This window comes from Branchiostoma lanceolatum, chromosome 3, assembly GCF_035083965.1.
Source record: "Branchiostoma lanceolatum isolate klBraLanc5 chromosome 3, klBraLanc5.hap2, whole genome shotgun sequence".
In the NCBI taxonomy this organism is placed as follows: Eukaryota; Metazoa; Chordata; class Leptocardii; order Amphioxiformes; family Branchiostomatidae; genus Branchiostoma; species Branchiostoma lanceolatum.
Window position 1 is genome coordinate 33839879 of NC_089724.1, and position 15273 is coordinate 33855151.

Below are 15273 nucleotides of genomic sequence, written 5' to 3' on the forward strand. Positions count from 1 at the left end.
AGTGGCATTCTTGTTGAAACGACAAAGATCATAGCGATGCTAATAATAATTTTACCAGAACTTTGGATCACTAGCAGTGTTCTTCTGTTGTGTTTACATTGTTTCCTTGGTGATATATACAACATTCCAATGTGGAAACAGTGCCACACCCTGTTTGTATTGTCCTAGTTGATAGTAAGGCCGAACTATAACATCAATGACACTATCTTATGATAATTCACGTCAACAACATTCAGGAAGCTAAGTGATACTATAACACCCATATGATTTCACAATATTGTCACTGTCTTTAATGGATTTTCAACGTTTCATATGACAAACCTTAATATCACACCATTGACAAGTAACAGGATTTGGCGACATTCAGTGACTCGAAATGTAAAACGTGAAATGTGTGAAGTGTGAAACTACCACATTCCTAAAAAGCACAATGTTAACATGTTGTTACTATCTTGTTATGAAAATGTTCAGGAAGTATAATGTGAGAAAGAAAGCAGTTCATTGTAAAATCAGTACATCGTGCAATCCTTAGTTCAACAATGGTTTCATGATCATCCTTCATCCGGATGCTTTCAATGTAATGAAAATCATACAATTTGTTGCCATGTGCTTTAGGGAATGCCGATGTTCTGCGGGTTGACCCCTATCAGATGGGTTTTCAAGGTTGAATTCAACCTGGCCACAGGATTTGGCATGGTGCAGTTGGGTCTAGCCAGGGTGTTGAACAGGGCGTGCACATGTTCAACACCCTGCTCTCCCATGAACCCGAGCCCAAACCCCCTCCTCCTGATGCAGGGGACCACATGATCTTCAAGCATGTGCATTTTCACTGGGATCGTCCCGTCGGGTACATGGGTTCTGTAGTACAGCATAAACTCCTTGATGGCCTTGTCTGGAGAAATGTAGAGAACAAAATCAAGCATATAAAATTGTAATATCGCAGGTTTGAAATGACAATTGACTACAGGTAAAGGAAGTATTTTTCTATGAAGGGAGAACATTTGCGAGAAAAAATATACTTTGTATTGTATTCTTACCTAGCTCACTGATTGCCCTCTCATCTGTGGGCCCTGCATGCGAATAACCATTGTGGCACTTGCTAAACAGGGTAAACAGTTGTTTGAAAGTTCCTGCAGTTTTTGTGGCTAGCAGTGCCAATGACAGTGGTAGGTCCGGGTACGTGTCCATGATGCTGGTCATCGTGGTCGCCACCATCTAAGTTAGATCATTGATCGCATCTTCCTGTATAGGAATAGAACATTATCACATTGGAGTAAGGACTCGCCAAGCATGAAGTGTCTAGACACTAACGTCAACTACAAAACTACTGTAGTATCAAGCTTAATACTTGCCTGCAGCATTCTATGCACATGATTTCCAATGAAGGAAGCACTATGAAATGCCTGGCGCTTCACATGTACGTTTTGTAGCAGAGGGTCCAACTTGCTCGTCATCGGACCTTGTCCAATCCTGAATGATGTTCTTGACCGAATGTCATCTGCCTTTGACCTCTGCATGAATAAGTAAGATGTGAAAAATGTTAAACAATAACTCATCCCAATATAATCAATTGACTTTAATATATATGTGTGTATCAACATTCTACATGGTGTACCTACAAGTGATTCTATTTTCTGTGCCATTTCCTCCACCATTGTACACGCCTCCTCGAAGACAGCTTTAGCGTGTTTGCGTTTCGTTCCTTCACAGAAAACGAGCCATGCCAGCTCATCTTCTTGTTCTTCCAGCTTCTCCTCCAGCATGTCAGTCCCCTCATCCAGAGCCCGTGCCATGTTTATGGCGTTGCGGATGATTCTCAATGACTACACAGAATGATGAACTGCCTGATAGTATGAGTTGACGTCATTTGCGGATTGATCCAATTGTCGCGCAGTGTAAATACTACCGACACCTCCCCACTGCACTTCCCTGGAATAGACCCAGAGGGCGCTCGTTGGCTGGTACAGAACAGGCATGCATGCTGTTGGCATTGACACCGGATCTCTTAGCCCGGGACAATCAACTTTAAGTTCCGTGCATTTAACTTTTTCTTACATTGATATCATACTGCATTTCAACTACAAAGGACACAAGGCCATGTGAGAATGCATTCGTGTCTTATGATAGATAATGACCGTATATGGTGCTTGAATAGTGATAAATATCTTATGATACTTATCATACAAATTAAGATATCGTTTGAAAAAAAATATGTGATAAAAACCTAAGTATCTGCTAACAATGCGGACAAATCCAGTTGTTTGTACTGTTTCCAATGGCATAGCAAAAAAATATTTTGCTTCAACCTCGGGTCATGGGCGCTGCCATGTTTCTTTTTCGCCAACGTCATTGGTCGGCCATCTTGGAACCATCTCAATCAATGGTAGAACGATCTAACGACATAGTTCAACCAATCAGTGGAGGTCTAAGATGGCTTACATCAATAAATCAATAAATTTTTGACTGGAACTATGGAAAGCGATGCACTTAAAGAATATATTACTAACATTTAAAACGTATATGCTGATTGTGCCTTTCTAGAACTTCAGCGCACATCAGATATTGTCCGAAGCTGACATCAGCGGCTTGGAGAGCGTGGCCAACATGGACAAACTTCCGACCACAGGAGCCACTGTGTACGCACTGCGTAAGGCCTCGGCACCAAATTCAAACTAAGGTCGTTGACCGCAGAGATGCAAAGTAAGACTTGCTCAATACAAACGCATGAGTGACCAATGAATTATTAACCCATGCCAAGTAGATATACTTCAAAATGGGAAATTGTTTGCATGGTGACCTATTCAGAGCAAACTGAAAACAACCTCGAAAATTGTTGTTCTGTTTTCTTCGCGCCTTCTCCCGTGTTTGAACCACAAACTAAAAACCACCGTGAAAACTTCATTTCTTCCTAGAGCAAAACTAAATCCAAAAAAGAGTAACCAGTCTTCTAACAATAAAACATTTACATCCCCCAGAAATAAATCAAATACGGTTATTTTGTCTTGTTCAACTCCTCTGACCTTTACATTTTCCTCCCATGGCGTGATTGTCAACGATTAAAAAGAAGTTTGGCAATCGTAATTTCTACAAGGTCACAGAGGTCATCGCTTTTCAATGCCCAAATCAGTTCCACTAGTCAGAAGATTCCACTGTCCTTGGTTGGTTGCCTGTGTACTGTACCATCCTTCCATATGTTATCTCAGTTCTTAGACACTCTGGTGCCCTACAGATAACTATTACATGTATATATAGAGACTATTCTACACTTGACTCGGTGCATTTTGTTCGGTTAGGCCCCTTACTACTGGATGGAAACAGCTGAGCGACCGAAATTAGACTATGGCTTTTATAAATGTTCCTTATGAATGACGACCGTCGAGGGACCGTTGAGTGAATAAAACCTTATTTGTATGACATATATTTAAGCATATGGTCTGAAAGGCAAGAGCTTTGAAGAGTACACTTCATTATCAATTCCCTTCGTGCGGCGTTTTCACCGCGGCGGACTGTTCCCAGGGCGTCGCAACGGCCCGCGCGTCGCCGGTGACGGGTGCGCCACGCAGGGCGCCCGGGGTCTGCAGCGAGGTCCAGTCGCCCACCCAACCCGTCTTGAAACACGGACCAAGGAGTCTAACGCGTGAGCGAGTCATTGGGTGTGTTACGAAACCTAGAGGGGCAATGAAGGTGAAGGGCCGTCCATCGGTCAGAGGTGGGATCCCCGCCGTCTCCGCGGCGCGGGCACACCACCGGCCGATCTCGACCGCTCCGTCGGTGAGGTCGCGCTAGAGCGTGCGTGTTGGGACCGGAAAGATGGTGAACTATGCCCGAGCAAGGCGAAGCCAGGGGAAACCCTGGTCGAGGTCCGTAGTGATTCTAACGTTCAAATCGATCGTCAAACTTGAGTATAGGGGCGTCTACAGCCTTGGCCGTTCAGTTCTGTCGCTGGAACTTGTCACAGCTTTTGATGAAACTGACGAAGTACTGGTACATTCCACTCAAGTAAAATCTACTTTCCAGCTTCTCTTTAGATTTGTCGCGTCCATGATGTGCCGAACAGTCACCTACCTGGCATTGCTTGAGGACACGTTGCTGTCCTCCTTCTCGCTTATGACCTGACGTGACTTTCCCGTTTTTCCTCGGCTACCGCGATTATAGAGGATTCCGTGTCAAGAACAAAGTCATCGGCTCTTTGGCGAAACGTCCGCTTGTCTCCTTTGGAAAATTCCTCTGGATATTTTCCTTTCTGCAGGTAAAGCAAGATTTGGCCATACATGACGTTCCTGTCAGAGGCCCAGCCTCTGCGTCCGTCAGCAAACTTATGAAAACGACACCAAATGGCGGTAATATGCCACATGATTTAAAAAAAAAATCCAATCAGGACGTCGTACACTTGCCACATTTGAACTGTAAGTACTTAATTGGTAACTTTAATCTAAATTTCGAATGCTCTGTTGGCTTAAGACTAACGAAGTGGGTTATGACATCTCACATCTAGGAGTCATGGTTCGTGGGTTTGAATCCTAGTGATGACATTTTTTATTATCCCGTAGTTTTTAACATTGAATAAATAATAATAATTCTTGGCAGAAATGTCATAAGATTTCATTTTTCCGACTAGATCAGGCTTCGATAATTTTTGTCTAACCCTATGAAACACCCGTCATCCATTCAATATATGATATAACTTAATATGATAGAATGTTATTTAAGTCTCTAAAATAATTTAAAAAATCAATTTTTAACACTGAAATAAAACTATGAACTAATCATACATTTCTCCTGGCACTAAGGAACAATTTTGCGACGAATCATCGTGCACAGAGAGTCAGCATCATCGCGCTGTGCTGAAATACTAGTAGCATTACATTAGTGCAGGGCATGGGTTCCCGGAGTCTTAGATGTTTGTTCTGTCAGACACAGCAACTTGTATATACTATCGATTACAACGTTAAACTATGGCTTTATCAAACTAAAATGCAGTTTTGAATATAATCGCTGCACAGACAGAGCAACTTTCGAAATGTTTGGGGGTGCAAAATCAGTAGTAGGGGTGCGAGGAGGGGGTGCGAAATCACAAGCTGGGAGATCGCTAGTGATTTCACACCGGGGGTGCAAAATCGGGGGGGGGGGATCGCTGGGATATCGCCTCATTGGAAGAAGGGTATACATGTAAGTACATATACGCCATGTCTGGTCATCGGTCAATGCCAGGGAACAAAAGTATAAGAGTGTTTACATCATTACAATACATGTACAGTCCAACCTTGTAAGATATTATCTTCTCGGTCCCTTGACATTTCCTTACAGACAGAAACATAATTGATGACCACCTGACTAACGCGACCGCATGGTTTGGCAGTCCATTGTTGAATCTTACTGCCTAAGACGACCGCGCGATTTACCAATTACAACATGCGGCCAGTATTATTTTCTTTAACAATTACTAGTAGGAAAATTGGCAATTTGCATTCCTTTTTGCTTGTTTTCGTGTTTGGAACATCATCAACTTTTTATGCCATATGAAAAATAATGAATTCTACTGTATTTGCAATGTTAATTACAGGTCTAACGCATAACTATAGCCCCCCCCCCCCCCCCATTAGCGCCATGTCTTCACTCTGATATGTCATTACTAACAAAGAGTTTAACGCTTTTCAGTTCGGCTGCCAAGAGCGCGCGGGTGCCAACTCTATCCCTGTTAGGCCTTCGCCGCCCGAAAGGGGTTATCGCATCGCGCGAAAGGTCTGGTATCCAGGCTAGTCAACGTTCAAAGTAGCATGGGTTACATCCGATACTACCGGTGCCCCTACACTCGCTCCCACGACAAAATCAGCGTAGTAATCGGATGTTGCCCAGTTTACTTTGAACTTCGAAGCAGTTTAATTCAAGAATTTCATGCGGAGCGCGTGCACACAAACACACACGCAAGCACACACACACACACACACACAAACACACACTGTCAAATGCCAAACTCACTTCAGTGATGCACATACGTGAACAAATGAACGGAGATCGCAATATAAACGTTTCCCTACCACTATTATTATACAATAGTTTTATAACGGACACAACACGGTTTTACATACGGTGGCCGTTTTTACATCAATATTTTACATCTCTTCATCATGTTGTCAAATTGTGGGCTTCTAAGCTAAACATTAAAGCAGTGCGATACAGTGTGGAAATAAGCGGGTAAAGCCTCGAAGCTTTAGCGATCCAATCAGTGACCCAAGGACTCCCAATACCGGATCCACGCTGGTGAGACGAAAAACTAAACACTTTGCCTTAATTAAAATGGCATCAACTTCTTGCGCGTATATACAAGTCCGCATAAGTTGACCATGTTTTTCGTTTAGGTTTGGTTGGGTGGGAGGGGGTAATCTCAAAAAGTAGCGGGTCTGGGGCTGTCAAACTCCGTCAGAGGCAGATGAGGGTAAACATGTGAACCGAAGACGTGCCGCAATTGACTCAAAACAAGCAACTTTTTTAAACATTTTCGGCCTTTCTCGAGACGATTTTGCTGTAGTGCAGTCAGGAGCTGAGACCGTGCGGTCAGGAGCTGCACATTGTAGGTATCGAGACAGATAGTAACCACATCATCTCCATAACTGCGCTGGAATTTGCTTTAGGCTGTACATGTCCTTTCATAGGTCACATAATGACTGGTAATCGTTGTATTTACTAGGTACAGTGTCCTCGTCTGACACCTATCATAGGTCACATGTAATGACTGGTAATCGTTGTATCTACTTAAGTAGAGTGTCCTCAACTGACACTACAGGTCTGAAGTGGGTGATGCGATTTATCCTTTTGATGGCACAGTTCTTGAAATTTCTTGAGACGAATGATGACATTCTTACTAGAAAGTACCTTATTTATAGATACCTTATTGTCGTTTTTAATCATCCTTGATTCCTGGACGTTGATTGCAAAATCAAGATCAAATGGCGAACTAAAAACACGCGAACTTATATGCATTTACATAATACTGTAAATGTATATAAGTTCGCGTGTTTTTAGTTCGCGGTAGGGGGAAAATTACGTGTTCCCGGTGCATGGTTTTAAGTTCGCGTTTGAAATAATAATAGCGCTACAGTCATAGGTGGGCAAAAGGTTTCGCGGTGGTTTTACGTTCGCGCTTAAAGTTCACCGCAAAAACCGCAAACATAAAACCACCGCGAACATTTCTGCATTTACAGTATGTTTGTGATCCAGATATAGGGACACGTTCTGATGACTCGTCACGTGTATGGCGTGTTGAAACGTGCAGATATATTCAAATGAGCCTGGTATGGAGGCCACGCCTACATGTAGTTTTTAAAGTTCCCTCCAAATTTGATAAGAAGATGAATGCATGACGTCACCACGTCCACAGCAAATCACAGATCTTCCCTCCCATATGCAAATGAGGTTATAGATACCCCACACTAGAAGAGACGGAGAGAGCGCGCCGTTTCCTTCACACCTTCGGCGACGGGACGATCAGAAGACTGACACCCATATCAACAACTTCAACTTTTGCCAACTTTTTAAAGTGAGTAAACATACAGTATCATGTATTAGATCAACCAAAGTTGCTGTTTATTTCTTTGAATGAGTTAGCAGCATTTTTTGTACATAATTTACTAGTTGAAATAAAACAAAATTATCGACGATTTGCGTACATATTCCAGAATTGTACTCTACGAATGGCGTAACTCGCTTTTTTTCCGCAAATTTCTCTCTGATAGTTTGATGTTCTAAAAGAGTTTTGAGTGACAGCAAGACTTTCTACAGTGAACGTCGGAATTTCGGAACTGTAGCCATATTGCACATATCAAAGCAAACTATAGCAAACTATCCTTTTAAAGCTCATAACTTTTTCTGTTAAATGTCTGGTCAGGGATCGGTCAAATATGTCGCACGATTGTAGTACGATCGATGTACGATTGCATTCTTGAGACAGCCATGCAAGTGTCCTGTAAAGTTGTAAGGGAAAGGGCTGTCTTAAGTGAGTTCCTTGTCGGCAGTTGGTTTTGTCACAGCCTGCTGGAAAATTCTACGGCATCAAAACAATAGGCCCTAATATGTGACAACGCCGTCAGTAAGCCATTCCCTTGTCTACCGGCTGTGTGGTCCAAGTCCAGTAGTTTCGTTGTCGTCAGAAGTGCGGTTGTCTTTGAATTTGCCTCGGTAAGGGCCCTGTCAAATTTGTGCATATATACAGGTCCGCATGATTTACGTATCAAGTTTTTGTTTTAGGTTAGGTTTGCAGCCGAATGAGTCATTTCTTTGGTTAGACAACCAGGCTGCATAACGGTGGGTCAAAATAGAAGAAAAATTCTTCCCTGCAAACTTACATAAACCAAACAAAAGTTCATGCGCAACTCATGCGCACTTGGATATATATTACGCTAAAACGTGACGGGCCTTAACACAAGTAGCTCTCCTCGAATTTCCAAACGCCTCGTGCCAAATCAAACCGAAATCTTTCAGCAATCTTTTTCCTTTACAGCAATAACCTCTGCTTTCGCTATTTCACTGATAGTGACGTGTAACATATTTGTTTTTGACCGCAAATCTGTCACTGCTTGAAAATTCGCACGTAGGCATACCGCGGGCTATAGGCCTCGAAACTGTTGTTGAATATATATGTACACAGGTGTGGGTTGTCGATACAAAGAAAACGGCACAAAATAGAACTCCAGACAAAACACCTAGAAACTCGTAAAAAAAAGCCGGACCCACTTTTCTGCTTGGAGAGTAGTTAACCAAGGGGCCGAGTCACCAGGTAATGGGACCCCGCTGTGTGCCGGCTTGTCCTGAAACGCCCCGGTCATATCCTGGCTGTCGTCCTTAGCCGCCCTTACGCTTTGCTCTTTGCTTCGCTCGGGACCGTTCGCACCAGCTCGGCTCGTCGGCTTCACTCGGAACTCGCACTCGCTATCGTGTTACCATCGTGATATCAAAGTACTTCATTTTTGATCACGCTCGGAACCTCGGCACCAACCTAAGAAGTTTGGCACGGGCGATTCAATGACAATTCCTTGGCCTACCGCCTATTGGCATACCACGAAGTCTTTTTGACCGAGAAGAGTCCGTTTGTGTCCCAATTCGATCGGTATCACGTTCGAGATATCTCATTCACTATCACAGGGTTTCGGGGCGAATCAACTACAGATTTTTCATAGTCTATTGCCTACCGGCCTACCTACCTGCACAGGCCAGAAAACGGCCCCTTGCATTCCAGGTCATATATTTTGCCGGTGCAATTTTCGATTATGATGGTGGAAAATTGATGCAAAGTGCTCGGCGAAACTTGTCCGCTTGTGTCACGCAAACAACTACGCGGTATGCTAGGCCTCAAACCGAACAACAACAACAAGAAACGCGCACCAAAGCAAGGTATAGAAAATGCCACGAAGAGACGTACGAAGCGAACCACTGTCACACCTATGCTTAGAGATCCCGTGTGATCCAATCATACATTTTTAGCAATCAGAAACAAATAAACCAGTTTATGTTAGAGCCGCCTAGGTTATAAGTGCACATCACAGTGAGCGATCTTCCACTTCTAAAGCATACTGTTTTCGGCTCAGTAAAATCAATAACAATAATTAAATAATTACTGGCACACCAATTGCCTCTAAGCTGTTTCCAAACCTCGTGAAACCGGTCTTGCTGCGCAGTTTACTCTCATAAAACGACCAGGCGCACAAAAGAAGCCGGGGCTGACTTCTGCAGCCTTCAGGGTGTTTTTGCTGTTGTTGTTCAGAAAGGTTCACGCTGATAACCGCACCTCAAATCTATCCAAGCTTACGATTGTCAAGGTACGAAGGCCTAAAACAACAATTTTCGTCGCATGGACGAACCATTCCTTGAGCTAGACGCTGGAAATTTTGCAGCAATATGATTTTCGACCGTTTTTTTTAAAGGGTGAATTACGAAACTTGAAGGCCTGTCGTAGCAAATGAGATTCCCTAACATATAATTTTAGCGTTATTTCATTAAATCGTAGACGTGTAACTGATTTGGCAAACCCCCAACTAGTTGGTTTTGACACCCAATGGACGTTGACCACCTCCCACCTCCATATATTTGTACTTGGCACGATTAATGGAAATTGATTTACCAGCCAGTTACAAATTTTCATCAATTGTCCCTTTGGCCATGGTGTAAACACTTGCCCTAAGTGTCTACATCAGGTGATATCTGCGTTTTCGACTCTGTTTTGGAGTCTCTCTGTGTTTGTTTGTTTGTTTGTTTTTTGTGCGCATATGTTTCCCTTTTGTGTTAGTTTGTTTGCCTGTCAGTTCGTCGATCTATCTGCCCGTCAGTCAGTTTGTCCGTCTGTCTGTCTGTTTGTTTGTTTGTTTGCTAATAACATGACTCGAGAAGGTGTGGATATCCGGGGTGCTATTAGTTGTCGGCAAAATAGGAGAAGTTTTATTATTAACGGTTTCCTACAGCAGAACGTCCGGTTGGCCAACTTTAGTCTTGTACCCAAGTAGTTCAGGACATAGTTTCGGAATAAAACAAGCAAAAGATACACAAAAAAATGCTGCAGTACCTGGGTCAAATACGAGGGGGCCTAAACCCGACTTTATATTTTGTCTATCCAACAACTACCAACATACGAAATATGATCTCAATCCGTCGAGAGGTCCTTGAGTAATGCTGACTACAGACATCCGGAGACACTAACACACAGACAGACAGGCACACAGGCAGGCACATGAACAGACACACACAGAGACACACCCAAAACTATATCTCGCTTTGTCATGGAGATTAATGAACTTCAATAAAGAAATGATATAACAACATTATCTCACCACATTTTTGTTCTCACCAGACTCCTTACGTTTCCTCCAGGGATATCTGAGACGACGCCCAACAGATCTAAACAACTATGGTAAAATTTCTACAACAAATACCTTAGATACGTATACAATCATTTATATTTTGCTTTATTTGAAAGGTAGAGATGCCTTTACTTTCAAATTTACATGGAATTTAGGTAGCTTTAAATATCTGCTTTTTTCAACATCATTAGAACACTTAGAAATATGTCCGTTTGAGTCAGTATCAGTCCTTGCTCTATGAATTTTGTTCTAACACATAAATATAGTTTGTATTGATCAAATACAACTCTTTGATTAATTGCAGTCTCTCCCAGCGACCCATGAGTTGCACATTTTTGGCAAAATCAATGGCCATGAGTTCGACATGAGGGGTAAAGGCACCGGTAACCCAAATGACGTAAGTATGTTGCTATTCATTCTAGCTTCCTTCGTACGGCAATTTTGAAATGTGGTCCCACGAGAGTAGCAAGAACGCGCGAGAGTTCGCACGAAAACGAGGACAGAAAGGGTTTACGCTTCCCTCGGGCAGTCTCAACCCATGGCGATCCTGTGTGCTCATTTGCGCTCCCCTGGAGTGGAATACAGTGATTTCATAATTATGCTTTCACGAGTAGACGACATTGTTGTTGTAAATTGAATTTCGGATTTATAAAAGCAGGTAAAACTAAAACTATTAACTCTTCTGTATACAGGGTTATGAGGACCTTGACCTGAAGTCCACCAAGGATGACCTTCCATTCTCCCCCTGGATCCTGGTTCAAAACATCGGGTACGGCTTTAACCAGTACCTGCCCTACCCCGACGGAGCGATGTCGCCTTTTCAGGCTGCCATGTACAATGGCTCCGGGTAAGTGATAGCGCCTCAAGTTATATGCTCCATATGTTCTGTGCTTTTTAATGGAATCTTTATTTGACCCCGTTCCTACTAAGCCTTGCAAACCAGTTCATGGTCAAATTGCCTAAGTCGCATACCTGCACAGCAGAGGTCTAGTGTGCCATATCCGCATTGAAGGTGGTTTCAATGTGAATCGAGGGGTTTTAATATGTGACTTGGAACGTTCATACTAAGCCACATTAATCCTGCTTAGGGCCAAAGTCATCTTAGCAGGATTAATGAGGCACAGAGGCTAATTTCAAGGCAACACGCAAATATGCTAACGTGCAGGGGTTTTAAAGAATATGAAGTCTATAGATTTATCTGATAATTCTATGCAAATTACGGGACAGGGTCAATGGTTAATGAAAAGTCTCACGGTTACAATGATATGTGTGTCTTGAGAATTTTATAGATAATGTAGTCTTTAATAAGGAGGTTTTCAGGATGGCGGAAGCTCGAGGAGAAAGTGACATTTTTTTTTTCAAAAAAGGATGTATTCCATTTATCATTACATGCATTGCATTGAACAGTAATTACACAGTATCTCATGAACCGCTAAAAATTGGAATAACATGGTGATGCTGCTCCTTTTATATCCGGGACTCGTCTCATAATCAACATAAGGGTCAAGGGCCAATATCATTTAATTAATTTGTTTGTTTGTTTGTTGGTTTGTTGCAGGTACCACGTCCATCGCGAAATGGAGTTTGAAGACGGTGCCACGCTGACTGGCATCTACCGCTACACCTACGAGGGAAGCCACATCAAAGGAGAGTTTCAGGTAACTTCTCATACATAACGTTGCGAACCTCAGCAACTACTGAACACTGAAGCTTCTGCGTGTCAGATAATGAAACATCTTTGTTTGAGTTTTGGTATAAAACCTCGTTCTCTAAGTCCTATTCTTAGTCACTGACGAAAGACAGCGGATGCTGTCTGAAACGTTTGACTGTTTCCAAATTGTATTTAGTTGCATGAGTAGATATTTTGGCGTATCTTTGTGCATGCCTGTTGTTTGAACAGATTTGGTAACTATTTGTGATTTCAACACTTAAATGTCATAATTGTTAAGTCAAATCCGCACATCGAAAGAATGGATCTCAAAAATTGTTTAGACTATCTCAACTTACAATATGATTCCTACGTTGCATGTAATATTTGTGAAAACTACATAATATTATTCTTCAGGTGGATGGGACTGGTTTCCCTGCTGACGGCCCTGTGATGACCGACTCGCTCACTGATCTGGACTGGGTCGTGACCAAGATGGTGTACCCCGACGAGAAAACCGTCTTCAGCACCTCCGACCAGACCTACACGTAGGAGACAATCTCGTGATCAATTATTATAGCTCATATATCATCAATATCTTAGTACCCTTTATGTATCTGTATATGGAATAAGCTTCTATATACACTTGAGATATTCACATAAGAACGTAAAATCTATAGGTAGTTCTGGCAAAGGAAAAGAAACAGTCAATACTAGCATATCGGAATACTAACCAACTATATTCGATATAGTGCGTAGCATCATTGCCATCATCATCGCCGTTTGAATTTAGGTGGAATCATCATAAATATTGCTGTTCTGAAACTACTAAGTAGTTGCTGATAAATTGGAAGGTTATTAATGATTTTGAATATAATACGCCATTAACACCAACAAAATTGTCTGACAACATGATGAGTCATTTATTATCATGATATTATTTTTGCTGTAAAGCAGCCTTAGTCAGTCTAGTCCAGTAATGTGTTCTATTGTGTTCCCTTTCCAAACAGCACTGCAAGTGGCAAGGGCTACAAGAGCACAGTGCGGACCAACAACATTTTTGCCAAGCCAATGGCGGCCGACATGATGCAGAACCAGCCGATGTTCGTGTCCCGCAAGGTGGAGCTCAAACACTCCAAGAAGAAGCTCAACTTCAAGGAGTGGCAAAATGCCTCTACCAAACCGATGTGAGCGACCGGTGTATTACATTTGACTTGGCAACACCAGAGTAAACATAAGACATTTTTTTTGGTAACACCCAATATTCGAGCAAGGAATACACAAATTTTCACCAACGAATGCTATTTGAGAACCAATCAGAAACCTGTAATGCTCTTCGTTGAAATGCACATAATATCCAAGAAGTTTTCTCCATTCGGCTGCAAACTTTCTACAGTCATACTTTGGGACCTAAATTTTCACAAAAATTACACCTCACTGGAGAGTGAAGGTACTGATGCCGCTTCCCCTGGATTTTTTAAAAACATCTAAAGGGTGTTGTTTACAGTCAAGTGAAAATATAACCGGTTTGAATAATATTTGCATAGTTGTTCTTGACTGCGGTAAATGCGTGCCTACTTCCTTTAGGATCGAAATTGCAGGCTATTTTCCTATCAAGGTAAATGTAGTACATTGTGTATTACCAAATAATAATAACTTTATTGCGCAACAATTGTACAAGGTACAAAGTATGGCATTTACTGGTACATAGATAACATTCTATCAGGCTAATACGTCTATCTTATACAACATGGTGTACTAGTCTATCTTATACAATATGGTGTAGTAGTATGGGATGACAATGGGATTTTACAATTACTGGAGGAGTTTCTAACGTCTATACATTCTTTGATATATTTCCCGATGTATACCATGCATGGGTTGTCACAAGTCATTATGTACTTAAATTTGCTATTCAAGTCCATCGAGATAAATCCTGGTAAGTCCGACGATAGCATTGACCATAGCTTTAGGTCTCGGTTCAGAGTTGTTTTTCAGTAAGATTCAGTGCCGACCTGACTCGTTCCCAGAAAGGCAATAGTGCTTCTCCAAACATCGTTTTCCGAGCAATTTAATGTTTCCGATGGATAGGGGTGCCATGCCACTGACCGACAGACGTATTGGATATTTTCTATGGAAACGTAATTTTTGGTGAAAACTGTCATTTAGAGCAATTTTCCTTCTTCCAAGGTCGCTGGAAGGAAAATGAGAGTTTGACTGATAAGCCAAAAAAGGTCATCAGTCTGTGTGTAATGAAGAATAGAAATGTGAGAATACGTTTTCCGCAATCCCCGATGGCGAGAAACCATGCAAGACGCACATAGAACGCACGATTCGGGTAATCAGGCTTCAAGGCCGCGTTAACGTTATCGCGCATTGATAAGTCTTCGTGGACGACGAAAACTGCGCAACAGTAAAACGCTACGAAGACCGTACTTTCCAGAAAATATAAAGGATTGCACACTTCAGTAGCGATAGCTAAAAAATCGGGAGCCAAAACTTTAGGGACTTTAAGCCAGTCACTTGAAATTCCGAACCGGAACGTTTTCGCCTATCATTTCGAAATTTGCTCTCGCGAGAGCACAGTCTGACAGTAACGTGCGTGATGTTGAATGAAAACGAGGCTGGTGGTGCATTTTGAAATGTGTCTCAAAATTTGATGACTTTCCTATTTAACAACATAATATAGACAGATATCCGCATGATTCAGGTTTAGCCTAAAAAACATCTGGTTCTTACACTGATAGAATAATTAACTTAACAACAGATTGACAATAG

General features: G+C 42.1%; 2 protein-coding genes across 3 annotated transcripts in view; one reads left to right on the forward strand and one right to left on the reverse strand.

Annotated features, from left to right (window-relative positions):
• Positions 1 to 15273, reverse strand: part of LOC136431512 (GFP-like fluorescent chromoprotein dsFP483) — a 235697-nt gene that overhangs the window by 101735 nt on the left and 118689 nt on the right. The gene's annotated exons all lie outside the window — the stretch shown is intronic.
• On the forward strand, positions 7457 to 14677 carry LOC136431508 (GFP-like fluorescent chromoprotein dsFP483). 2 transcript variants are annotated; one of them, XM_066422904.1, is made up of 7 exons: positions 7457 to 7537; positions 10838 to 10897; positions 11152 to 11244; positions 11540 to 11694; positions 12406 to 12505; positions 12913 to 13043; positions 13506 to 14677. In XM_066422904.1, the coding sequence occupies exons 2-7, from the start codon at positions 10895 to 10897 to the stop codon at positions 13684 to 13686; spliced, it is 663 nt and encodes a 220-aa protein (XP_066279001.1). In that variant the 5' UTR covers positions 7457 to 7537; positions 10838 to 10894; the 3' UTR covers positions 13687 to 14677. The 2 variants fall into 2 exon arrangements, with proteins under 2 accessions (XP_066279001.1, XP_066279000.1); XM_066422903.1 differs by having other exon boundaries at positions 7463 to 7537; positions 10858 to 10897.